Source organism: Strigops habroptila, chromosome 13, assembly GCF_004027225.2.
Source record: "Strigops habroptila isolate Jane chromosome 13, bStrHab1.2.pri, whole genome shotgun sequence".
Lineage (NCBI taxonomy): Eukaryota > Metazoa > Chordata > Aves > Psittaciformes > Psittacidae > Strigops > Strigops habroptila.
The window spans coordinates 9,842,279-9,869,444 of NC_044289.2; the positions used below are offsets into that span (position 1 = coordinate 9,842,279).

At 45.0% G+C, this 27,166-nt stretch overlaps 1 protein-coding gene across 2 annotated transcripts; it reads right to left on the reverse strand.

Annotated features, from left to right (window-relative positions):
* Positions 1 to 468: 468 nt before the first annotated feature.
* LOC115614990 (somatomedin-B and thrombospondin type-1 domain-containing protein-like) lies at positions 469 to 26,317 on the reverse strand. Of its 2 annotated transcripts, XM_030502556.1 has the most exons (7): positions 25,731 to 26,317; positions 21,246 to 21,349; positions 9,386 to 9,534; positions 9,074 to 9,268; positions 8,098 to 8,176; positions 6,144 to 6,320; positions 469 to 1,435 (listed from the first exon to the last, which is right to left on the reverse strand). In XM_030502556.1, the coding sequence occupies exons 3-7, from the start codon at positions 9,459 to 9,461 to the stop codon at positions 1,318 to 1,320; spliced, it is 645 nt and encodes a 214-aa protein (XP_030358416.1). In that variant the 5' UTR covers positions 9,462 to 9,534; positions 21,246 to 21,349; positions 25,731 to 26,317; the 3' UTR covers positions 469 to 1,317. The 2 variants fall into 2 exon arrangements, with proteins under 2 accessions (XP_030358416.1, XP_030358415.1); XM_030502555.1 differs by lacking the exons at positions 9,386 to 9,534; positions 21,246 to 21,349; positions 25,731 to 26,317 and adding an exon at positions 11,511 to 11,790.
* Between the last annotated feature and the right edge of the window lie 849 nt (positions 26,318 to 27,166).

Here is a 27,166-nt window from a genome sequence, read left to right on the forward strand (position 1 = left end):
CCTTTAATGTTTCTGTAAAAGACCCTCAACATGGTCACTAGATGGGTTTCATGATCCAAATCTAGACAGACTTGAGCATTAAAACTCTCTTCTAGAGCCACCCCCAGCCACTCACCTGGGTTTTGACAAATCTAATTACCTAGCTGCTCACCACTGCAGCGCTCTACCACAAAGTACAAGTCCTTTCTGTAACTTTGCTTAAGCAGATTCAGAAGTATGTGTATATTAAAAGAAATACCACATGCACTTCTGCATAGTGGTGGGTCATAGTGCTGGACTTCCACCTGTAAATCTGGATATCCTGGAAACCCACCTGTAAGTTCTGGATCTGGACAGCAGCAACTTTTCCTCTAGTCTTACCTCCTGGAGCAGAGGAGTCAGCTGCAACATTGGCTGGAACAAATTAGGCAGGTTCAGGAACTAAAGAGATGGAAGTACACAGATTAATCAAACAGATACACACTGGGAGAATGTCTCCAGCCTCCTTTATTTTCATTTATAGAAAAGTATGAATATAAATCAGCAGAATATAAAGAAAATACTTCAAATATTTTCCAGTCAAAAATACAAGGCTATAGCTAGCCCTCCTGGTGCAGCTGGGATGACCTCCAATTCATAGCCCCAGGACTGCACTGTATTTTGGGGCAACTCAGAGATGCTGCTTGAAACCTGAAGTCCAAGTCCAATTTATCCCTGGTACCTTCTATTCTCACAGATTTGAACTGGCTCATTGCTAAGTTTTGCCATTATCTCAGCAGCACAAAATCAACCATCAACCCTCTGTAAGACTGAGGATCAATATGAAATGATGAGACCAGGGAGCATGAAAACAAAAGGCAATGACATCTCAGTACAAGCAGGAAGCATCCATGAAGAAGTGCTATTGCCATGAAAAGAAGGCACTTGAGTTAACTTATTTTGCATTGTTGATTCTTCATTGAGACTTCAGAAAAATAATAATTAACCCTGGGTTCATACAGCCTTTTTTGTCCTTATTCTTATTTGGTGAATTCTTGTTCTTCTCAAGAAAGGGGGAATTTGCAAGATGTCATCAGGGTCAGACAGACCTCTCTCAGGGATGCGTGGGCACAAAGAGATTGGCACTTCACAGCCAGTCCGATTTCTTTGGAAACCAAGGAGTATACACAGACAGAAGGGATTCAGGGTGCCCCAGTCCAGACAGAAATCTCTTGAAAAGTAAGAGGCATAGCCTCTGACATGGAGAAGTCATTGTTTTGGTTGTGGTTCCTAGTGCTGCCGCATGCTGGTGCCAGACAAGCCATCACAACACTCGCTTGCTGAGACTCTCAGGAGAAGTTAGATGAACAAGAAGCTGTGACAGAAAGGACAGGAGCAAGTGTCCAGCTGGCGAATTCTCTTCCAGGTTCCCTTGCACCGAGGGTTCCCTACTGCCTGCCAGTGCAACAGCTGATTCCTGAAACAGTCATAAGAGGGGAAAAGTTAATGTGCTGCACCAGCACTGCAGGGCAGTCACTTGTACTTAAATCTGGCTTAAATCACCCAGTAAATCCCATTCAGTTTGCTAACATCCATTTTCACTCCATGGACCCAATTCTGCGTTTCTACTGCTGTAAAGAAGCAGCAACCACAGTGACCCCCATAGGATTATAATAGTGTAAAGTAAAGCCAGAGTCAGTCAAGAACATTGGAAGAACCCAGAGCAGCGCATATTGTAGATGTCAAGTCCAAAAGGATTCCACAGAAACATCCACTCGAGGTTGCACAGCATTGCATGAGCAACTCACAAAGCACATTGACATCCCCACAACTCCTGTATTGAAACGCCTGACAGGTTGCAAAGTGAGCAAAACACCTCTTTCTCCCATTTTTCTTTAAATAATACCATTGTTTCATCTCAGCAAGGCAGAGCTTCTATTGGCCACCCATTGTCCATTTGAGATTTGCTGGAATTATGCAAGCAGGCCGGCTAGACATACAATAGCGCCTCTGGCTAACCAACGTTAGTGAAATACTTGCCTAAGCTTTTCCCACTTGCTGAGGCTACCACGCAATAACACATGTTCTTGGATGACAGGTTGGCCGGAGGTTACCAGACCTCACAAGCCACTGGAACAACCGTTACTTCACTAGGCCTCTGAAAGCCAAAAGGCAACAACCCAATCCAACACCTCTTTTGCTCCGATGGCAGTCCATCTAATATATTGAACCAGAAACTGAACAGAGAAATATCTTATTAAAACCAGCAGATCCACAGGCTATCTTTCACAATCAATGGCTGTCCAAGCAATGGTGGACCTAACAGTGGGACAGAAAACTGAAATTTTGCTACAGCACTGCCAGATTTAGCATTAGTTGGGTTGAAGGGAATTCCTCACATCACTGTGACCCAGCCCTGACCTTTGGAGAAGCATAAATACCACAACTGGATCAATTCTTGCCCTGTGCAGAGACCCTGCTCATAGAATAGCCAACAGACCTCTGACTTCTGCTTGTTTTATAGTTCTGTGGAAACTGGAATTATTGATCTAGCTCCACAAAGATAACCCTGCCCTTGGTTTAATGAGATGTCATACTCCAGAGCAGGGGTTTATGCATCACACATGGTTGGAGAAGGCTTACTGCATTTTTCTTCTGCTGGGGTCATTTCAAGATACCAGAATGTGCACAGAGAGGATTAAGATCCCAGATAAAGCAGGCTGTGCACAGAGCAGTCCCATATCCTTCAAAGCTCTGGACTGCAGTTTTACCTTTAAAGAGCTTTGCTCCTTGAACACATAAGCTAAACTTGCATATTCTCATCTTGCTGGTGGGGAAGGCAAATAATGACTTTGCTTGCTATAAATCAAGCATCCTTTCTCTCCCTCCACCCCATGAGCATGGGCATAAACTGCTGCAGTCTGGATATTCTTGTGCTACAACCACTACATCTTGCCCCAGATGATGTAAAGCAATTGATGCTCCTAGACACAGGCTGAGTAACAATTCCACAGATGTCAAGTCTGTGCTTTATTTGTAGATCTTTCAGAAGATGATCCAAAATTAACAGATCCCTTTCCCAGCTCAATGCTCTGCCTTGTTTAATCTCATAACCTTCTGGAAGAAAGAAGCCAATACAAGCTAGATTATCCTAGTGCCCTCACTTGATGGCCACAGATCTGGCCATAAACCAAGGTCTTTGGTAAACCTCCTGCACTTGCATAGCAGGGGTTAAAATCAACTAGCATCTTCTACAGAGTGGGAGACAGGTGGAAGGCACAGATAACAAGCATCTCTCTTTAACTTGGAGCATTTATAAAGCCAGACTCCACTTAGACACAAGAAGATAATTAGGAAATACTCATCAAAATATACCAGCATTGCTGAGTTTATTTTAAACTCTGTCAGATGTTTTCCTTCCTGAGAGTCACTCTTGGAACAATATCTCAGGGAACTAAATGCTGGCACAAGCTGCCAAACTGACAGGGTGAGAAGCAAAGCACAGGCATGGTGTGAGTGGGACGGCAGCAGCTGTCTATGCTTCCACACACAGCCCCAGAGAGCTGGGGTCAGCAGCATCACCACTGCCCTGGGGCCACCACAAACTGTCCATGTCTCCTGGCAGAGTTACACCAGCAAAAATTCACAGTGAGGGTGAACCGAGTACACAGCCAGAGACTTGTGAGCAGATCCGGGCAGCCTCAACACACGCTGCATTCTAGGCTCTGGCACCATCCTCTTTTCTCAGGGGCAACAGCTGCATTCCCATCCTCTTCCATCTTTCTTTACAAACATCACATTTTATGCCTTCCCTATCTGGCCAGCACACCCCAGCCTGAGGAGCTCACCATGCAACCCCCTCAGAGAACTGCTCCCTTTGCAAGGCTGCATGCTCAGATATGGCCACTTACTCTAACAGAAGGTAGAAGCCTTTTCACAGACATTTCCCTCATCCCACTCAATGGCTGTTCCCACCAACAGTACAATTATTTCCTCAGAGATCAGAGAGGTCAGTTTTTTCCTCCATGCAACCTAATGAAAAAAGATTATTATATCTGGGAACAAATTAGGGGATAGCTCTGTTCACATAAAAGAATACCTATAGTAAATACTTGCACTTGAGATGTTCGTATCAAGAAAATCAAGCAAGATACCCAGCCCTGGACAACAATCAACCCCACCACAGTAAAGGTCAAATAGTGATAAAGAACTCCAGACCATGCCCTGGAGGTTACCTATTTAGGGGATATGTGGGGAGTTATCCAAAAGATCCATGTGAAATGTAAGGGGGGCTTCACACACACACATGATGAGAAAGCTGCAGACCAGAGATATCATTCCTGTTCCACCTGCCAGTCACTTACTCATCTCTGACAAAGCTGCCCAGAACTGCTGGTTCAAGGAAGCTTAAAGTGCATCTCCATTGCCTTTTGTAGATGGGAGCTTTGCCCACTGCTCAGGCCAGCCCAGGCCAGCCCTGCCTATCCTCCAAGCCTATGTTACTCCCCTGACAACGAATCCAAGTGAACACACACAGTACCTCAGCTTGGCACAAACATAGAAAGCTCATACCTGCCTAGAAAATGACACAGACATGACTTCATTTAACATTACAGGCAGTAATACAGGAGGGATAAAAGCTCACTGTGTTAAAGGTTGGCTTTTCTGCTGGTTTTCACATGCCTGTAACTAAATGGATCCAACAGTTCATCTTACAGACGTCCGGCAAGGCTCTGAGAACTGTTTCTGGGCTCTGCTCAATTGGGATGGATTTAAAACATCTGCTGAGATGTGGGCTGAGTCCTGACTTCAGTGAACCAGTCACCACCCAACTCCATTATCACTACCCATAATCCAGCCTTCAGCCTGCCAGCACCTGGTGATCAGATCATCATTCCTAAAGGACAGAGTCCCATTTCCTTTGTGCTTCCATTCCATGTGCAGTGCTGTTCACCAGATCAGGTGAATGAAAATGCCTCCTCTTTTTGCAGTCCAATGAGGAAACGAATTCCTGAATCTATTTTTTTATTTTGCTTAATCTGATGTTCCTGTCTGGCTCCAGGGTTTTAGTAAAATAACATTACTGTAAGCTATTATAATTATTTATACATTGAATGCAGGTAAGAGCTACTCCTGGCCACACCAGCTAATTTTTTCTTCGTTATCTTAAAGCTTTTGGAACATTTGCAAGTAACAAGCTGAGGCAGGGAAGGAAAAGCCTCTAACATGACTTCCTCTTACCAAAAGCCTGAGAAAAGCCCTGCCTAAAAAGGCCATTATTGGCAGTCCTGGTAGTGCAATACATTGTGAACTTGAGGCCTGACAATCCTAGTTTAGTTTCTAATTCAAATGAATGTGCTTGTTTCAACATTTATATAAGTTTTAAAAATATTCCTGCCTAGACTGATTGGCAATGATTTCTCAGGCAGGGACGCTAACCAGTTTCAGAGGATGTCTTTAATAAACTAACAATGGGGTTAAAAGTATCAGGATAAAAGCAGTGCAGAAACTGTGCCTCCAGTGACCACAGCAGAGGGTTGGGAGCCAGAACTCTTCTGTTGTAGGCTCTATCACAGGTGTGTTTCAGAGCTTCAAGCCATTCCCTTCATCTGTGCTGGAGTATGCCCAATATGTACAACCTGTGTGGTGCCCATCAATCACCTCAAAGCTTCTTCAGCTTCCCAGGGAAAGGATGCCGAAAGTGCAAAGATTTAACAGTACTTCCATCCAGCCTCAGGTGCCAGCACATACCCCAAGTCCCTGAGCCAGCTGCCACTCACCAGAAACACTAATAAAGGGTCAATTGTAGAAACAAAATCCCCAGTGCTTAAAAATCAGAAACAGATTTGGTTTTATTTGACATCTGACAGAACTGCTAACCTTAGAAGCATTGCTGGAGTGTCTTTAAAACAAAAATGCTCCACAAGTGTACCACTTAAAACTCAGTGAGATTTAGCAGACTAAGCGCAGGTACTCCCACATTTCAGTCCTGGCTCTGCCACTGGCTTACTGTGTGAGCTTCACCAGGTCATTTTATCTCCCCAAGAAACTCACGGTATGCAACAAAGACCAGTTAATATATGTAGAGTACTCCAGAGACCTGTGTGCTGAGCATTACGAAACTGGGACAGATCAAGAGAGAAGAATTAAAAATTTTACATGAAAACAAAAGCTAAAACTCTTACTTTCTGCTTCCACTGCCATCGCCATAACAATGTAGACTTCTGGAGTCTAAAGCTGGGTGCTGACACTCCACGCAGACAGTGTGGCCCTCCCTGAGGTACTGCATCCAGTGAGTGTATGAGTGGTGGCTGTGCAAGCACCCTGGCGTGATGGCCACAAGCTGGAATTCAACACAGTACCTGAAACCAAAATAACCAAGTAGGTTAGTTCAGTAACCGGATTAGAGCCCACCCACCCACAGGACTGGGTGAATAAACTGGGTGACCACAGATCACTAATTAAGGAAAACAAAAAACAAACTAACCCGCACACAAGGTCATAAAAACCAGAACATATGGTGTATCTGCATTTGACAAGGTTAAATGGGAACTAAACCTACTCTGTTGGTGTTTTCAACTAACATATCAAAAAACATCAGGTATTACTGGCATCTGTTTTTACAAATAGAGACAGAGTGGTCAAGCATTTGACTAAAGCCAAGAAAATCCCACAGATAGATTTTCTGATTCCAAGTCTGGTATCCATTTGTTGCACCACTTTGTCATCTGCTCTGTTACTTGTAATGGGTTTTGTGCAGCAACTTGATACAGGAGCTAAAATTCAGGTTTTCCTTGTGATGATCTCCCTCCTAAAAGGCAGAGTAACGTCGTCATATTTCAGTGGGAGGACTACCAGATCACATAGCACTTCTGCCCTGCTCAGACTTGTTTGTGCTTCTGCCTTTAACCAAACCAAAACCAAAGAGGACAGCCCAAAAGAACTGGCCTTGTTTGGAGGGGAAAACCAAGGAAGTTCTGTAATCATCTGTAAGCCCAGCAGAGAATCGGGTTCTAGTCTAGACTGGTTCTGTATCAATCATCATGAGGATGTCCAAACACCTTCAAGGAGCACACTGAACCATGTGAGCAGTTTGCTTCCTTGTCTTATCTGAGGGAAGGACAGCAAGGATGAATACACATGCAATAGAGCTGTGCTCACATTTTTGAATTTTAGAGGGAGAAGGCTCAACTAATGAAGAGTACAAGGGAGGCTTAGGTTGAACAGATGTTCTTCCCTTCAGACACTCTAGTGAGGGGGATGGATGCATCCAAGCACTATGGAAATGCTTACCCATACAACAGCATGTGGGAAAATAAATCAACAAATGCATGGCTGCTTCGTGCTGCAAGAGCAGCTCTGGGAAACTTCACACAGTGTTTACAGGAACGGCAGCTCTCAGCAAGAAACAGGCAAACCACCAGGGACTGCAATAAGAACCCCTGGGAACATCTAGCTTGCAAAGCTGTGTATGAGGGGCTACAGGGTGGAAGATAACCTTTCCCATCACCACTGTGTCACTGCTAGCAATGACCCCAACTGGGAAAGAGGAGAAGAGGGAAGGCTGATGCCAGCTCCCATGTGTTTGGGGCACCAGTCTGGACGTAGAGCAGCCCACACAGAGATGGCTGTGCCTCACAAGATAAACTACAACAGAGCTTTCTGCACAACCCTGCCTGTACATGTGCTGTGCAACAGTGCTGCAGGGGAAAACAGGCAATGTTACAGCAAGGGGGGTGAAATGGGAAAGGTGCTTCCCATGCAATCAGAGAGCAAATTCTGCCCCCTGAGAATTCAGCCCATTTATTTTAAAAAGTGCAAACTGCACCAGATTCCACATTGGGAAGAGCTGAAATGAATGGTCTTTGGCTTATTGATCACACAACCTTAAACAGCAGTGATGCCATGAGCCAAATCTCAGCCTTGTACTGGCCTTACATCAAAGCAAACCCACAACCTTCAGACACACTGCAGGTCCTGCTGTGCCTGAGGGGAGAGCAGCATCCTGCTCTAGTGAAGTGCTGCCCTTCTTCTGGGGAACACAAATTCTGACCAGCAAAAAGCTGGACCCAAAACTGCAACCACAGAAACACTGAAGGTGGAGTATAACTGAGCCCCTGTGCTGAGCCTCTGACTTACCCTGCTCTTTCGTTGCCATCAGCTGCAGCTCTTTTTTTCCTCGCTTTTCCAAACCCTCCTGTTGTTATTAACGCTGGGACTGTGTATATCAAAGAGAGAGTACATAGTATAAGTGGTAAACACTAAGGCTATTTACGCCTGCAAAACAGCAAAGATGGGCCTTTAATGTCATATGGTTTTATCTTCAGCAGGAAATAAAAACAATGATAACTTTGTATTTTCGTATTATCCATGACGATCAACCGTTTCACTGAAAAAAGAATGTTTGTTGCCAAATATTTGCATGAGCAGTGTAAGCCTACTTAGCAGGCACACTAAAAAGACAGAGAGGGGAGACAATATTCACTTAATACCAACTCTCAACAGATTTGAAGTCAGTTGTAGCCAACATCCAGACTGGACAGATTTTGACCCCAGAACAACAAAAATGACAAGCAGTTCTTCTAAAATTATTACAGGTGTGTCATGAAAACTGGATTTGAACAAACTGTAATCAGGCTTTTTCTCCAGAAACTAGCTGGGAGTCCCATCTGCCTGCACTCTGCTCTAGAACAGAGAAGTCTTATCATGCCTTTGATGGGTATTGCTCCTTCCTGACTTTTTGCAGGTGACTGATAAAATTTAAAAAAGACATTAAAAAGTGCTCAACACCCACTTAAAACTGCCAGAGATTCACACTTGTATACAAGAGGCCTGTAGTATAGGCCTCTACAACAGGCCTGTAGTATTTCACTTTTGAAACACAGCAGACCACAGCAAACAGCAGGCACTGCCTTCAAACACTGTCCTGGGAAGGACATCTGTAAGCCTCAGTGTGAAAAGCTCACTTCTCAATTACACCAGACAGGCCCAGAGCAAACATGCTGATGTCTGAAGACAGCTCTTTTCAAATACAGTGAAGAAAGATCAGCTCTGCTGACCCAAACAAGAGTCCTTCCCCTCATTATCCAGACACTTACGTTTTCAGTGGACTTACTCAGGGACTGTTTGCACTCTGTTCCTTGCTGAGTCCAGTACTCCACGCAGCCAGCCCTCTCCTCCAGAGGAGGGCATGCCTCTCCTCCATTCCTCGCCTCCTGGATGACATGTCTCCTTCGAACACGATATGTTGTCTTGCAAGGCTCTGCACAGCCACTCCAGGCACTCCACTGGGACACGACACAGGGGATAACTGGAGGAAGAGTAACAAACAGGGGTGTGGAAGGTTACAGAATTGATACCAGCGACATGCCTGCTCCAGAAATGATACTTTTCAACATACCTCAGAACAATCTTCATCATTTCACACCTGTCCCACAGTTGTATTGGGCAGCTCCCAGGGGGCTCTGCTCCCAGAAAACTACCTGCCCTGAAGCTCCAGCCATCCAGGGGCCAGTCACCTCCTTCTCCTATACCACTGCAAGCCCCCCCTGCAAACTGGGACTTCCACTGGGTGAACTAAGTTTTAGAAGTAAATGAAGTCAAATCCATTAAGAGCCACTATGCCCAGCATCTTACAGTAACAGACATTCACACTTCGATTTACAAAGGTATTCAAAAGCCTGTGTCCCACTGATTTCACTGGGACATAAGCTCCTAAATGCTGCTGCGAATCCCAGCTTTTCTGAGCAGCTTAATACTTGTCCCACAGGACACAGATAACCCCTAATTACTGCATTAACCTCAACTGAAACTGCCCTGGTCTTCAGAAACTTTAGGAAGATCTTTCAAATGCTATTGCTCTTTGTCTAAAGTAACACAAGCAGCTTTTTTAACCTATTCAAGTATTAGGCATTAAATCAATTATCTGAGTAATTGAGATATTTCTTATATGCAGCAATGCACCACAAAAATATAAAAAGCCTAGGGCTGTAGGCTACCCAACACTAGATTCTTCTTGTGCATCTGATTTATTTGGAATGTTCTCCTCTCTGCAGTTTTGTTTGGTGTCAGATATTAATGTCTTTGCCTTAGTATTTTGGTTTACAAGTCAGTTTATTAAAGTAACTCTTCAGTGGTGGGAGAAAGAAAACTACCAAAAAAAGGCCAGGTAACGAAGGCAATACAAGGCAAAGCAGAACTATGTCCCTTACATCCAGCACAACGAATCACAAGAAATAACGCAGAAATATCTCCTTCTGCACAAACCCAGCTTCCCCGCCTGATCTCCGTAAGCAAGATGCTGCTATTCCCCCGGTGAGCCACAGGATGGCACCGGGCTGAGCGAGCACAGCCAGGGCTGCAGCTGGGACACTGGCACTGCTGCCAAGGTGCCCAGCACAAAAAGGGATCAGTGACTGCCCTCTGCCAGCCCCTCACAGTGCGCAACAAGGGCCTGCGAGCACGTTTGTCTTAGTACTCTTCCATAACATGAAGAACAGACACGAGGAGTCCCTGTCTATCCCAGTTATCCCTGATGACTGCCGAGAGCAGCAGGATTCGGACACAGTGGTAATGAAGGAGTACCCAATCATGTTCCGATATTAAAGGCTATGAGGCATCCAGCCCCAGCGGCAGGACAGCCACGCTGCACCCCTGCACCAGGACAGAGGTGAGGCAGGTTTATGGGATCCCGTGGGCACCCCTTCGATGCTCTCTGCTGCACTTAGGAGTTGTTGGTCTGCAACCTGCCAGCCTGTCCTCATTCACAGACACAGCTTGTTGAAATCACTTTGCAACAAACTTATTTTCCACCCATTTTCCAGCTCTCTCTTGAAAGGAAAAATGCAATTAAATCGCAGGAATGTCTGCCCATCTGCCTACAGCAAAACTGTGCTAAGGCACAGCTTTGTTTGAAAAAAGATGCATGTTCGAAAAAAGAGAAAAAACCATTATGTGAGCAGGTAAGACACTTTGAGGATGCTGTTTGTGGGAAGGGAATATGCGATTGTACCACTCGCTAAAATAACTCACCTCCTCAATTCACATCCACGCTTTAACAGAAGACGCTTACGGAGGGAGTGCTGCTGTGCTCCCGGGAAAGGCAGCGCTGCCCAGGAACCCCGGCACTCAGCTGCACGGGCACTGCTGTTGAGGCTCTGACCACATGAAACGCTGTGGCTGCTGCTGTTGATGCCTTTTGCAGGGAAGCATGGACTAACAGGAGCAGCAGATCTGATCCGATCCACAGTAATTCAATCCACAAGAGGAAAAGGGATTGAGAGACTCTGACTCAGCCAAGAAACGTCCTGTTTCACTTTCTGTCCTGCACAAACACGCTGCATCCTGACGTTACGGGGCAGCTACCTGCTGCTGGGGACCTCACATCCCTGAGAGCCACAACCCAGGGGGGAAGCACAGTGTCTGCAGCATCGCTCTCTCTGCCACCTGCACGCTGCCTGCCCCTCTGCTTCTCCCGGCAGCTAGGCAGCATGAATACAGCCAGAGCCCCTGGGCAGCCCCTGGGGACGGTCACAGCCCCGCCGGCCACTCACCTGGGCAGGCCTCGGCGTAGTCATGGCAGCAGTCGAGGGTGCGGGCGCAGGCCTGGTCGCAGTAGCAGGGTCCGTGGGAGCCGTCGGGCCGGCGGCCGGTGCTCAGGCAGGCGGGGTCGCGGCCCGGGCAGCACAGCCCGCGGGCGGCACAGCCGGCGGCGGCGCGGCGGGGCAGGGCCGGCAGCACCAGCAGCGCCAGCACGGCGGCCCAGCGGGGGCAGCCCGCCATGGCGGCACGGCGCCTCCGCCCGCCTTCGCGCCCCGCCGCCCGGCCCGGCTGCCGGCTTAAAGGCGCTGGGTGTGGGCGCTGAGGGGGAAGGAGCCGGCCCGCCTACCCCGCGCCCCGGGGGAAGGCGGCGGAGCCGACCGGGCGGGGCCCCGGTGCCACCACCCGAACGGCTCCTCGGGCCGGGCCACCGGCGCGCCCAGCCCGGGCAGAGGCAGAGCCCGGTCCCCACGGCTGTACACGGGCAGGTGTGTGAGCCGGGCGGCCGCTCACCCCGGCGCTGTGCGGTGCGGCAGCTACACCCTGTGCCCCACGACGGGCTGACAGCCACGGGAACCCTTCACACAAATAAATGCCCCTTGTTCTCCCGACCACAATGCTGCTTTGCCTTAACCCTCGTGGCATCGCCTAGTGCCCGTGCATCAAATAGTTCCATTTCTGCAGACTTTTAAAGCTAAAAGGTATCATTTCCTCACTGCTAGCACTTACCAGCCAAATTATCACAAAGATTACCATCAAAAACAAATTATAAGAGACCATTTTTTGCCAGGTTTGACTTCAGCATGCCTCAGGAGCCATTCAAAACCTGAAAGTACTTCACTCCCAGTATAGCAGCTTTTAAGAAACACAATCCAGCTGGCTATAGTGCCTCTCTACAGAATTACTCCAAATTTTTTGCTTACATTCGAACACAAGAAGCTTAAAGCGATTAGAGCCACCTCTGTGAATTATTTAGCTATTCACTAGGAAGCTGAAGGCTTTACTGAAACTTTTTATCAAACAGGCTTACTCTAAAATATTGATCACAACAGATGTTATACCTTGCTCAACGCTGAACTGGGATTTATAAAACCCACCCACCGATTTTTTTGCAACTGATGATGCTATTCTACTAACAGTGGGTATGGGCAGAGTGTTCCCACTTCAGAGAGACTGCAGCAAAGATGCTTCTAGAAAAAACACAAAATAATATTAGAGGACAGGCTAACACCATCATGTGCAATGCTGGAGGCATGGGAGCAGAGGAGACCTGGCACCACACCAGTTCAGGCATAACATGGTAAAGTATTTCAAAAAGATAAGAAATAAAAGGAACTTTAGCTTCTGAGTATGTCAATAGAAGTCTGTAGCAAAGGGCATACGTCTCATTTTCTTGGCAGCCGTCAGATATTGTCACCTTGGAAATCGCACATGTAACAAATCCTGCAGTGGGCAAGAGGCAAAAGGGCCAGGAGAGGAAAGAGAAGCGTACTTAGAAATAAGAGGCAACGGGGTCTGGGAAGCAGGAATTTAACAATACCAGGTGTTAACTCCTGCCTCTGCCAATGAGTCACTCACTATGTGACCTTGGCTAAGTCATTTAATCAATGTATGTCTCATTCTTGATCTAGAAGAGAAAGAACGTTTAAAAGGAGATTGCATTACTCAGCTAATTAGTCAATGCAAACCAGAGGCCTGTGCAGCTCTTGTGCAATTAACAGAGGGTCAGTAACAGAGCCCCAAAGCACGTTTCCCAGGTGCTTCTGTCCAACTGCCATGCTCCAAGTCCCCCTGCCAACAATGGTTAAGGTAGGAGGAATACCTTCACATCATTCTGAGTCACAGAGAATTGACTGTATCAAAATTAACTTTAGAAAGCAATGTGTCCACATAAAGACTGCAATTTTGACTGGCCCTGTGCTGTTTGGAAAATTGGATCTGGGTCCATGCATCTCAATAGGGTTTATATTCAATCCATCCACACCTAAAGGTCTTGGGAGCAAACTTTGTTGCTCATCTTACATTCCCAGCCTGAAAACAGTTCTCCCTTGTTCTGGTTTGACATAGCCCTATGGGATTTTTTAGGGTTTGTTTGGGTTGGGTTTTTTCCCTGACAGGCTCTAAAGATGGTAATGTTAAAGAAGCCAAGGAAAACACAGCCTAAGCCATGCTGGACCACGTCAGCCCAGCAACAGATTTCTTACAAGACAGTTGCAGAGCCTAAAAGTGGGACTGTTGGCCCTATGAGGAATACTAGAGCCAAGCAAGTGTGCTCTGCAGAAAGGAAATGTGGCTAGTCCATCTTACAATGAGAGCTTCAGAAGTAGAACAGCTTACAGGGCTGTCCTCTGCAGTGGAGATTGTGTCTTCCAGCCTTCGGGAACATCGAGAGGCAGCTTGGTAGAGCAGGTGGAAATGCAGCTTTATCTGCTTGCTCCAACGCAGCTGCTTTCCTGGATGGCCACATAGGGGTCCTGCCCTCTTGCTTATTTTCCTTCGCTTAATTAAGCTGCACTGTGCTGGAGCTGCCACTGACCCAGTTCCCAGAGGCCCTCCTACTCCCTTCATTAACTCTGAGGGGTGGGAGGATGTTGCAGATGGAAAGTCCCTTCCAAGGGACAAAGGGAACCTTACTCTCACTTTCACTATGGATAGTTAATCCGTGATGGCTGATCCACCCATCTGTGGAATGGGGAATGCTGTCCAATACCAGCCCCTTCTTAAACGTTATTTTGCCATAACTTTCACGCTTCCCCTCATCCCCCCCAAAAAAATAATTATGTATTTGGGGCAGGATTTAACAGGTTTTTAAGTAGGATTTACCCTATTCCCAAGTGTTCACCCCTTTGCCTCTATGCAGGACTTGGATTCCTGTGCATTCCAGCACTAAGGAAACTAGCAAAGCTATCAGTATGGAGGATCCCCCCAAAACCAAAAAAGATTCTGGTTTAGAGTGTCTGATTTTACTTTCCATTGTCACAGCCAAGTCTGTAAAAGCATCAGAGGAAAGCAGCCAACCAAGTGCTCTGATTTCTTGGAGCTGATTTCTACAGATACGTGAAGGCCACAGAAGAGCCGGCTGCCACTTCATTCAAACCCTTCTCCCAGGCTATCACAACAGCTGCTTTGCTTGTTCATTATAATTCAGCAAGAAGCACCACCAGTTCACGCAAGTTTTCCAGAACATGACGCAAATCAACAGCAGTGACAAAAATACTTGCCCAAAAGAAGGCAAAGGTCAATATTTCCACCTACACTTCTGCTGCTGTGAACAGGTACTAACTTGAAAAAACAATTTCTGCAGCACAGTCTGTTCTGTGGTCTGCTGCCTTTCCTAGCTCAAACCCAGACCGTGCAAGGACACACTTTCCCAGGCTTTACTGGTGAGAGTTTTAGCACACGTGGTCCTAAACCAACAAAGTCCTGCTGGGCATAGAGGTGCACAGGAGGAATTCCAGTTGCACAGAGCAGCTTTGTTCTCAGCTTCTAAATATCATCACGGAAGTAGAGAAATCCTCAGAAACTTTAATGTTGTCAAAGAAAAGCTAGGGCAATGCTCAAGCTTCTTACAACTCACTTATCTAATAAAAGCAGCAAAATTCCAACACGAGGAAACCCAGCAGATGCTTCAGCATCCTCTGAAACAGGTCGTTGCATTTTCAACAATATTTACATTGACACAAGCCCTACATTTCCTCTTAGGCTGGTGCTCTGGGTAAGCAGCAGGATTTGCTCTTATGCCCTGCCTGCCTGAACTGGAGACAGTGCAGCAGAGGAGAGGACCACCAACATGCATCCAGAGACGGAACTGCCCTACATTACTCTTAACTAACTCTCCCTTTCAGACTGTACATTATGCTTGTGCCTGACTGATCAGGCAGCAGAGGAGTAAGCTGGCCTCATGCCAAGGCCAAGGGAACTGCTGTGGTTTTGTGTTCACTGCACTTACCCGATTCTGCAATTTGCTGAATGTTTTCCCATCCCAGATCCTTCCCTCTGTGTGGCACATAGAAAAAGTGCCTCCAGCACAGGAAAAGCAGGGAACACGTGCAAGAAACACCTGGCTGTCTCTGAGGATTTTACCCTGCCTGGCTATTCCATTGAAGCCATTCAATGGCTCCATTCAAGAACATCCACCTGAGGTTTTACTGTTTGTTTCATTCAAGTGCTTAACTCCCTTCCCCATGCCTTGGCAATAGGAAATCTTTGAAGCATCTCAGCCATTCATTACATCCAAGACCCAGAGGATTCTGCTGTCTTAGTCCTGCCAGACTCAGCTCTCAACAATCGATCTCAGTGCACAGCTTTTTCCTAAGACACGTCAAAGATGTCCTTTGCACAAGCTAGTGCAAAGCGTCGTCTTACTCCTCCTCAGAACTGATCTAACCATACCAGTGCAGAGAGCAGAAACTGGGTTTTGAACTCAGACTACAGCTGATAAATGCTCAGCTTTTTTTCATCCACTAGAAAAGCTGCATTGAGTCAAAACAAAGACCTATCTCCCCCCAGCATCTGTTTTCAATAGCGGCTAACAGCAGATGCCCAGGACAGAATATTAGATAGGATAAATGTAGAGTAGTATTTCCCAGAATACTTTCACATTTCTGGTAATTTCACCTCCAGGATTTCCTAATAGGTGATACCTTTGCCTCAGTCCATGTCTTACACAAATTCTCTCCCATCTCATATTGAGCCGACGTGAACTTTCAACACCCACAGTCTCTCATGACAGAATGCCACAGAGCACAAGGCACAAAGTTGTTTTGAACCTACCATCAGCTAATTTAATTTAAATCTCTAGTTCTTGTATTGGAAGAGACAGGGACCGATCAATTCTCATTTACTTTCTCAAGGCCACTCAGGATTTTATAGATCTCCATTGAACTGTCCCTTAACCATCCACCCTGCAAGCTGAAGAGCCACCCTGCCAGGAGGGGCTGCCTGGCCAGTGGTTTGAGTCACAGAGAGGTTGGCTAACCTTTGACAACAAAAGAAATCACTGCTGTGGATGTGCTCTTGCTTTCTCATGCACCCCACTCACAGTATGAATTCATGCACTTAAGGCCAAGATGAAACAAATTCACACAGGCAGATAACAAGCTCTTAGTGATGAGAAAAAGAGAAGAGTCTCATGTATGAAAATATTGTAATACAAGAATTCAGTCTTTTCCTTTCTTTTGATAAACTCAAAATAATAACAGTAAGAACTAGAGGAGCTGGCTTATTTACTTCCATACCTGCTCCAGCTTTCTTAAAATGCCTGTCTGCCTGCTTCCCCAAGGCACCCTGTGCAGAAAGCCATCATTAAAGAAGTGTTGGGAGGAAGAGGGATCAGGAAAGGGATGAAGGTGGAGCATTGAGTCTTAAAAAAGGCTTATTTAAGAAAAGATTCAGGTGGAATTTTCTTTTGTCAAAACCAGTAAGCACAGAATACATCTGCAGGGGTCCTAACACCTCTTTACTTGGAGGAGTTTCAAACTCTGTACTGTGATACTTTCCTTCAAAGTGTTCTTTGAGATCTTACAATAGAAGTGGAAAGACCTTTTAGCACCATTCCCCTTCTGTGCACATCTGCTAGTTTTTAGAACACAGGAACATGGGAGAAGAGTTGATTCCAAACAAGCTTCAGATTTTCCTAAAGAAAATTTAAAATAAAATCAGATTACAAGCCCATGTATTTAAGATTTTTCTGTCTTTTGCCAAAGTAAAGAACCAAACAGTCCTAAACTCCACCTAGGAACAGTCTTATACTCTGACAAAGGGATGGGATCGCATTAGGACTCAAGGGAGTTTTGGCCAGCACACCTGAACTGAGCTATTGACTCATGGACCAAAAAGCATCTCATCGAGAAAAAAAAAATCCCTTCTTGTTAGAACTGAACTTTTCTGCATCAGGAGGCCAGCAACTGCTGCACACCTCTTCAGATGTGCCATTGGCACCCTTGTAAAACTCACCCTGAGCTGGCTCTGAAGAGGAGAACCACATCAGCTTTGCAGAGGGACCGCAGAGAGTGCACTAGCAGAGGGCAGCAGTCTTCTCTAGAGGCCCACTGAATGACCAAATAGGTCCAAAGCATCTGCTGGTTTTCAGGTCACCAGTTTTGTCCCCAAGGTACTGCCAAGAGAATCCACACCTTGGCAGAGCAGTTATGGCTGAGCAAACACCTTCTTGGATTTAAACCCCAATAGCATTCACCCTTGATAAAGACTTCATCTCGACACAGCAAAACTAGTGTCTCCAGCAGACTCCAACACATGGAAAGTGTGATCTGCTTATTCTGCCTTCTCCTCTCTCATATATAATGCTGCGTTATAAGACCATGGGGGGAAGTCAGGCTGGAAGAGAAGCTGGGAATTCCCACTCATTCAGATGAGGCCATATGCACAGAGAACACAGGTGTTGCCTTCTCTCTTCTGCCAAAAGCCACTGCACAACCCCATCACATACTGCCTCTCCATAGAGAGCAGGGCTGTGACTCATCCCAGGGCATAAAGGAAACAAACTTGTTGTCATTAAAATGCTATTATCTTTAATGAAAGCTGGAGAAGGTTCAAAGTGACCAAAAGTCTTATTTAGAAAATAGGAAAGATAAATACTTTAATAAAAAGCTTCTAGTGGTTTTCTCTCTGGGTCTTTTGTTTTCCCAATGAAAGAGAAAGAAAATCAACCAACTTTTATGAACCTGGTACTTTCAGTTAATCTTTTTCTTTTCCTAAGAGAAAATAAATGAGTAGTTTGTGAGAGTCTGAGCCATGAGAGGGGACCCTATGAACAAGATAAGGCATATTCCTTTCCCAAAGCGGAAGAAAAGCCTTTAACAGGTTTGCATTCAAGTCAGACCTGGAATTTTTCTCAAGTCTTTGAAGGCCCATTCCACAAAGCATTACTGGGAATCTTTTAAATCCAGAATGACAAGGCACATTCTCTAGCAGAAGGAACACCATGCCTAAAATCCTCTATCAATTCCATAAGCTACATGACCCTCTCCCACATTAAATCAAAACCAGTGCCTCACTTTTCAGATTCCTCCCAAACTAGCTCCATTCTCATGCTTTCACCAGCTGCCTCCACAGACAACTGCCTCCTCCTTCAGCCCTTGCACCTTTGCATCCTCCTCCAGCAATGCTTCTCCTGCAGCCCACGCCATGCTGTGAGATGGCTCCAGGAGCAGCAGGCAGCAGCAGCAGCCTTCCCTCCCTTCACTGACTTGGGCTGCAGCTCAGTGCCTCCTGCTTCTGTAACCTGTGGGATTTTGCTGCTGGTGTTTATGGATGAAAGAGATAAACAGGAACATGTATAACACAGCCAGAGACTTCTCTCAGCAGGCATTCCCTCACTCCAAAGAACCTGTGGCTCAACAAGAAGATGAAACTTTCTATCTTCTTTAACACAGACTATTTTATTCCCTTCCTATGAGGAATCTCCAAGTGTGCATGAGATGCTACTCCAAGAAACAAGAAGTGCACACGTACCCCACAAACAGCAGCCTGGTTCACAGCCCACAAGATCAGTCTTCCCAGTCACCATCAGATCGTTGTCTCACACAAGTTGATCATTTTGGCTAATGTGTTCTCAACATAAGAGCCTGGCACTCCAGGAAAAATCTCCTTCTCTTTAGTCACAAGACAACAGTTACAACTGTACAGGCAAGAATCCAGGCCCCCTGATTTTTTCACAAGTGGCTATTTATAAGATTAAGATGAAATGAAGAAAACATCTTAATTTTCTGGAACTGATAAATCTAAGAAAAACAAATTATTTTTTTTTTACAATGGGTTTCCTAAAAGAGACATAAAGTGGATATTGTCCTTCCATGCAGCATAAGACACCGGATAAATGAATCCACCCACAACTAAAGGAAGCCGCATTTATTTGCTGAAGTGTCATGTCACTCAAGCTGTTCTGTGAGTCAGCAATTGCAAATGGGTCATATGCAAGTTGAAGCATTAGGCTCCAATGTGTCACGGCACCACTTGTCCCCTTGTGACCCCGTACAACACAGAAGAGTTGGGAACAGTCTTCAGTACAGTTTCTTCAATGCAGTTATCCAGGCCACACATTTGCCCCTCTGCTAAATCTCTCCCCAGATTTTAGAAAGAAAAGCAAAGCAAATCTTGAAGTGGCATATATGCTGCTTAAACAGGATGCTGAGAGGTCTCTAAATTCAAGAGCATGCTTAAATATGGTACTTAAAAATATTACACTGCACCCAGACATAAACTGTTCTGACTAATCAGGCTCCGTAATGAGCTATACCAGCCGCAAAAGAAATCAGATACACTTACTATAACTGGTCCTTAAACTACCAGTTTTCTGCACATCGTAAGAAACCTTGGCTTTAAATGAATCTCTCCAATAAACTGAACATGCTTTAGGATCTGACTGCAACAGGTGAAACTTGAAACACAATTGGTTTAGTACCAATATACATTTCAGAAATTTCAGTTGCCCAGATGGAAAACAGATTGACTATTGCCAACATTAGCCAAGCTTTTAGCTGACACTGGTAACAACATTAAGAGAAAAAGCAACTGATTTTTGATTACACTGTCTGGATCTCTTCAATCCAAGTGCTGCCTGTATCACACAGTCACACTGACTTTGCTTTATACATGGCAATTATCAAGAAGCCAAAGAGGTCAGAGAAACAGACCCCAGTTTAATCTCTGCTGTGCAGAGTTCCTGAAGTCCACAAAGGGGAAGACTCCTGGTCTGATCCACACCTCTGCCTGCCAGAGATAATGTGAGTGCATTACAATCTCATGGATGCAATGAGTCAGACACATCTGGTGCAATCTGACTACCAAGTGGCACAGAAATCACTGTTCCAGTGTTGTAAGCAAAGCCTGGTCCTCCTAAGTCCTATCTACCAAATAGGACTCATTTGTGCTGGCAGTTCCTTGTCCTCACTGGGTCTTTTCACTTGACTAAGCATTTGTAGGACTAGACCCAGAACAAATGAGTCCTACTTTCTGGGCCCCTCCTCAGCTTTGGAACCACTGAATGTGGTTCCTGAAATGTGCCCATTTCCCCTTGTTTTAACAGGAAAAAGGTAATAAATTGACACTTGAAAATTAATAAAGTCACAGCTAATCTACAAAGCTGATGTTTATTTGCAGTTGGGTATCACTTAGGTGATGAAACCAAAGGCCTTCTCTACAATTAATATATTTCCACAAGAGATGCAAGGTCACCCATCTGCACAAATCCAGTCTAAACACTTCACAGAACTTAAGAAGCAGCACAGAAATATGACACAAAATAAAGCTAAAAACCAAAGCACTGACCTAACCTGTCAGAAGTCAACTCTCGGCACAGAGACTCCTTTCGTGCCTGGCATTTCTGAGTGCAAGTAGGAAGCAGCATGCAGCAATACCAGGGATTACAATAAACAGAACCTGTAACTCTGCCTCACCTATTTAACAGCTTTATTCAATTGATGCAATTTACATGACATAAATGGTCACATTTATTTTCTTAGATGAGAGCAGAAGCTGTCATGGGCGTGGAGAGGCATTGACCAGTCAAGCATTCATGTTCTGTGGGCAAAACCAAGCCACAGAGTGCTCTGCCCTTTGCAATGCAGTAAATGCAGAGAAAAATAGTTTGCTTTGTTTTACTTGGGATAAGGTGCATTGATTTTTTTTTTCCCCTCTCCTCTAGAAATTAACTTTTTTTTTACTATTTCAACACTATTTCAGCTATACACAGGTTTGAGTTATAAAACTCTGGGAGAAACTTAATTTACATCCTTAAAGCACATTCCTCTCTTCAGCTGAGCTCTTCAATCTTTCAAGGCTCCTACTCAGATCCTTGAAAAATGATGCAGTAAATCAGAACATGAAGAAAAATCTTGTAAACAAGATAAAGAAATTAAGTACAGGAGGAAAACGTTTTTCCCCCCTTCACTGTTAAAGTGTGTTTTATATAAACAAGCTGTAAAACTCCACCAAGGTATTTCCACTGGAATTTAGTTTTCATTGCTCAGAAACGTGCTGTATTTTTCTTATGGTAACTGTAGGAGGTAGCGTATTGGAGACTTGATTACTAAAGACTAGTGGCTCCTGTAAAGATACAGGGTAAAAGAAGTTTGATCTCAAACAATTCAGCAGATGGAGATGTTTCTAGACAGCCTGTTCAGAAGACTGCAGTGTGCGAGTCCTTTATTTCTTATCAGTAAGAATAATTGCATAAAATAGGAGTTTCCTGTTATTCTCTTATCAGGAGGTGCGTTCTTTTGTTGATTAAAATCACAATTAGTCACTGTGGAAGCTTTGACAATGATACAAGCAGAGGATGCAAAGATTTGGGAAGAATGGGTTAACTGCATCTTCTCCTTTTCTTTTTTCCTGGATTGTTTTTGCCCTGGGACCTCACAGCAAGTTTACCCAGGCAGACTCCCAAGTCCAACTCTCCAGGTCTTCTGTTAGGATCTGCCTTTTAGTCTATTGCCTGCAGGATGTGGGCCACAAGTCTACAGTGTGGAGATCATTAGTAATTTTTGACAAGTTAGATTAATTGTCCTATGGATGGTAAAAGAATGTGTTTTGCTGAATGACCAGAGCTGCCTACAGACCTCACAGCTATTTTTCAGTAGCCAGACCAGGATTTTATCCTGACACATTGCAGAGAAACAAGTTAAGAGCTTTTTTGGTTCCTTTTCCTAAAACTTTATTTCCACAGACCTGTGTGACCCTGCCAAATTAAAAATTAATAGAAGTGCTGTACATTTCTGTTCCAACTGCAGCACAGCATTGCTATTAACACTGTCTGACTCAGAGCCTTCAAGAAAACAGGCAGCAGCTGACATCTGGATGACAGAAAAGATCAATAGGCTTTAAATAACAACATTTTGAAGGGACTTTTAATAACATCTCTAATGAGTCCAGGAAATTGACATTAAAAGCCCAAATATGACTATCACTGAATATTCCCTTTTGTATCTCTGCTGATAATGAAAATAATGCTTAATAGTACATTGGCAAAGGGAGCCACAAAAGCAGCTCACAAGCACCAGAAAGCTAAATCTTGCGGAAACTTCCATGTGTGAAATTCAGATTTTAAAAATGATAATTGTGTTGATATTCATGTTTTAAATCCAGAGAGTTTTGGAAAGGGAGATGGGTGAAAAATGATCCACAAAAGCTTTTCCAATGCCTGGCCTCATCCATGCAGGCAGCTCATAGCCACTGGACATCAGTCATATGCCATCCCCTTGCTGAAGGGGGTGGAAATGGTGATTTGGATGGCTGTGGCCAAGACACTGAGGAATCCTTGCTTATGGCAAAAAAAATCTGACAGTTTCTGCCAGCCCTGATGAACTCAATCGTTGACTTCAACTCAGTTCTTAACAACTACACAGCTCCTTCCACCTTCATATACCCTCATGACAGAGAGCCTGATGAAGCCTCAAGTCACCCTGGATGTCAGTGCTACATCATCTAGAATTCAAGGTCCATTCACTCCCATTCCAGGCAATGAATATGGATTATATTTTTGGAAAGACATTGCATTCTTTTGTTTCCCTACCTGTAGGTAAGATCTCCACCAATACAGAAGGAACACTTTCAACAAACTGGTCAATCACAGACACTTAGAACACAACTGGCTTCAACTACTTCTTGGTCAACCTCGAAATCACCCTTACACATCCCCTTTCCAGGTAGGTCTTTCACTTGTGTACTATGTGCTCACATTTCATGCATAAATACATGGACAATCAAACACCTAATTCACTTGAATTATTGCCAGCTATGTGTATGCTGTGTCAAATAATTTGGTTGACTCTGCGATAGCAAACAGACTTACAATGCATGTTAGATGTACAATAGGTGACACCTTTCACTAGGCAATATTTGGCCTATGTGGTCAGTCTGTTGGATAGGAGTTGTCTGATGCTCAGTTTTGCTTCTTGCCTTATAATTTATAGGACTCAACTCCAGACTACATAAAATCATAGAATGGTTAGGGCTGGATATATTCCCGTTCTGAATTGACTTACTGCCTTGAACTCTAAAAATTGAAAAGAACTGAAAGCACAAGGTGTTACTGTTCAGACTAAAAGCTACAGCTTATTTGTACCCTCAGTGGACTAGGATCAGACAGAAGAAGCCACCACAGGAAAACCCCAGGGATTATATTTGCCCAGTAAAACAGATTATCAGCATTCAGCATGAAACCAACCCTACCTACAATCACTGCCTTGACTTAGGTACAAAAAGCTCAGCTATGGGAAAATTGTGTAACTGCTGTTTATTTAAGCACTGTCTTGAAGGCAAAAACAAAGCAATGACATCTTTCCACCTCCATATGTTTGGTGCTATGATAATAACAGGTCTCTGAATAAGATGACCCAAGTAACATCTCTTATGAGGACTACACAGTCCAGTTGCACAGTCTTTTGCAATGTGGTCCAAAGGGAGCAAAACCAATTTTTGCTTCTGCAAGAAAAGTTAGACTGCCAACTGATCTGCTTTAGACAACTCACAACTAACTGTGACAGCATCTTGGATGAGTTACAGCTGCAGAAGCCAAGAGCCAGAGCACCATGCATATGCCTACAGATCTCACAGGACATGGGAACCATTCCTACTGTTTTAGCTCCCAGGGTCTTAGCTCCCAACGTGAGGGAAATGAAGATGCATAAACCCTGTGATGATGAAGATGAATAAATCCTCTTACCACTCCCATCGCTACAATTCTCTCTACAGGGCTACTAGCTGATCTCTCAGGGATCCTATGCAGGTTTAAGGATCAGGCAAACCTACAGGGAACCACAACTCACCAAGCAGCCTCTCACCTGTGGCTGAACCCAGTGATGCATTCCTGAAGGCCTGAGAGATTCTGTCTTCTGTTAACCTTGTGGACCTCCCATACAGCTTTATTATCTTCCTCCTTTCAGTTCTTGAGCCACAGTCAGGGAAACAACAATGATGTGATGGATAGACAGACTCCCATCATCAGACAGAGGGAATATCTGACAACAGCCAGATAAGGGTGAGCTTTCCTCTTCAGTGTGAGAGAAAATCATTAGGCTCATCCATGGATAAGTGCCTTTGCCAGATTCCTGCCACAATTCAGACAGGGAGAAGGCAGCTCATGGAAGACTGTGACCTTTCCGTTACCATTTTGGTACCCAGCCTATCATCCAGAATCAGAGGCAAGACTGGCAGGGAGTATGTGCCATAGTTCAGAAGAGCAGCAGAGAGGGTTTACAGATGAAATCATGACCAGGAGCACAAGGTACGTGTGCTCTCATGATAACAATAGCTGTTGCGAAGCATGTGCCTGATGTACAGGTTTAGGGAAGCTAGGAACAAGAGATGCACATTGCTCTTGGCACCTTTGGCAACCCCCTTTTTCTCCAGACAGTTTTCCCAAGCCCTACTGAGGTGTTTCCACAGCAACATAAATTGCTGACTAACAAATTTTCAGACACTTCCAGTTCTCTCTAAATTTCCAAGAAAATTACACCTATAAATATCCTGCTGAAAAAAAGTGACAGTGAATACTCAAAGTCAGTTTTGAGCTGCTGGTGTCAAGGGCCTGATCCACATCCACTGAAAAATGGATTCACTCTCAAGATAGACTTTCCCCCATGAGCGCTATATCTCAGGGAAAAATTAAGTTTTCATCTCCTCTTGGTAGATGAAATTCTTGCAAACATGAATGAAGACTAAGCCAGTGTAATGTGTAACAATTACAGCAACACTCTCATGAGCCTGCAGATGGTTTGCATCCATCTTTCTTCATCAGCAGGCCATTAAATTCTCCAGATTGATTTGGAAAAATTGGTGAAGGCAAGGCAACATCTACCACTGCTGCAATTACATACCATAAAGGAAGTGCTCCAAGCTGCTAAACAAGGGCAGAGGTAGAGCTTAGTATTTCTCCTCATTGAGGAATGGTATCTGGAAGTTAGCTGCTGCCTACAGGCCAGGCTCTACCTTGGACCAGTATGCAAGCATTCCAGTATATGTGGGAGGATCAAAAGCACAAGCCTCACCCTATCAATTAAAAAGCAGCCCTGAACCAGAAGCGGTAAGCTGTTGAAGACATTATGACCACCCACAGTGGGAAATGCAAGCATGTGTGGAGCAGAAAGCATGTGTGCTACTCTGGGCCAGCCCCTGGGTGCTGACATACCACCCTACCTTCAGAGAGCTGCTTTCAGGAACAGGCTTCAGGGAATCCATCTGAGCAAGCAGCAGCACATGGGGCTGCATCTGCTTACCTACCACCCTCATGCACCAGATGAGCCTCCTCAGCCCTCTGGAAGGACACCTGCCACCCTGCTGGAGGTGGAAAACATGCCTTGCTTCTTTGTGCAGCCAGTGCTGAGCCCGCATCTCCAAGTATTTCTGGCCCTGGACATCCTCACTGAGGAAGGTTACATGAACTCAAGGGAATCTGCATAAAGTAGAGAAATTAGGAGAGCCCCCAGCTTTAGTATTTGCTTTGAGAAAAGACTAGGGAAGTCAAGCTTATTCTCAGTGCTAGAGGGAAGACTTCGAGGTGACCCAGCCACAGCATTCAAAACTGAACAGAGCAAATGACCAGCGCAGTGAAGTGTAGACTATCCAGTGGAAACTTTTCTAACTCTAACACTGAATAAATCAGGCAGATTCTCAGCTAACATAGAAATGGTCCTGAACCCATTTCCATGAATGCAAATCAATCTTAGAGAATAGAATGGAATTGCTTTGAATCATAGAATAGTTTGGGTTGGAATGTTCCTTCAAAGGTCATGTAGTCCAACCCCCCTGCAATGAGCAGGGATATCTGATGTACACCATGAACATGGTCTTGCATAAAGAACATTTTTACTTATCACCAAGACAACTCTGTTACTACCTGCAAGCTGCCAGGTGTTTCCCATCTGCTTTATAAAAGACTTGAGCCCATTTTAGTCACTGGAAAGCCTGCGATGGGGGCTACATCCAATCCTTGGCACTGAGCAGGGAAACAGGTGAGGAGAATTTCTTTACCTGTTTCTGTAAACATGAAGAGAACCATCTCCAGCACTTTTCCCCAGTTTAATTTACTGTGGCACAACCTAAAAGGCTTTAGCACCAATCTCTGATAGCAAATCTCTGGGGCAAAGGGGAGATTTTGGTGGCGTGTGCTGGGAACCTCAGCAGAAAACCAGAGCTCTCACTGTCCCCTCTTTTCACCCTGTTGAAAGCACACTTTCAAGTCCTCCCTTTACAGTGAACTGAACCTGAGCATCAGCCAGGTGGTCTGAGCAAGAAGTCATAGCAGCGAGCAGAGGGACATAAACTGCAGTTTTCTGCAAGATGAAGGCTGCCAGAAGACAGCCAGTCAGTGCCCAAGTGCCTCAGCCCTACGTGCACCCTGTGTCCAACACTTGGATGGGAAAGTGCCTGGGAACCCTACGTGCTATAACAAACCAGCATTTCCCACAGCACGAAAACAGAGACTCAGGCTGAACCAAGACACTTGGCTTCACCCCACTACTGCAAGGGATCTGGCATAAAGGGTGGAAGAGGAACAGAAGCCTACAGCTGCAGAACATCCCTTTAAAACACTGGATGCTGGAGGAGAAAGAAGCCCTCTGCTTCAAAAAGAAGTCTTCCCCTTACTACCTGTGTGGCAGCCCGAGTGCCCGGAAATCTGGGCCTTGCTAGGGCGATCACAAAACCATGCATT

Excerpts from the sequence above, each read along its gene's own strand:
- LOC115614990 (XM_030502555.1), bottom strand. The coding sequence starts at position 11,739 with ATGGCGGGCTGCCCCCGCTGGGCCGCCGTGCTGGCGCTGCTGGTGCTG. Across the intron at positions 8,177-9,073 it reads AGAGTGCAAACAGTCCCTGA|TCCCAGCGTTAATAACAACA; the intron begins GTAAGTCCACTG and ends TGATATACACAG. Across the intron at positions 1,436-6,143 it reads GATGGCAGTGGAAGCAGAAA|GAATCAGCTGTTGCACTGGC; the intron begins GTAAGAGTTTTA and ends TGACTGTTTCAG.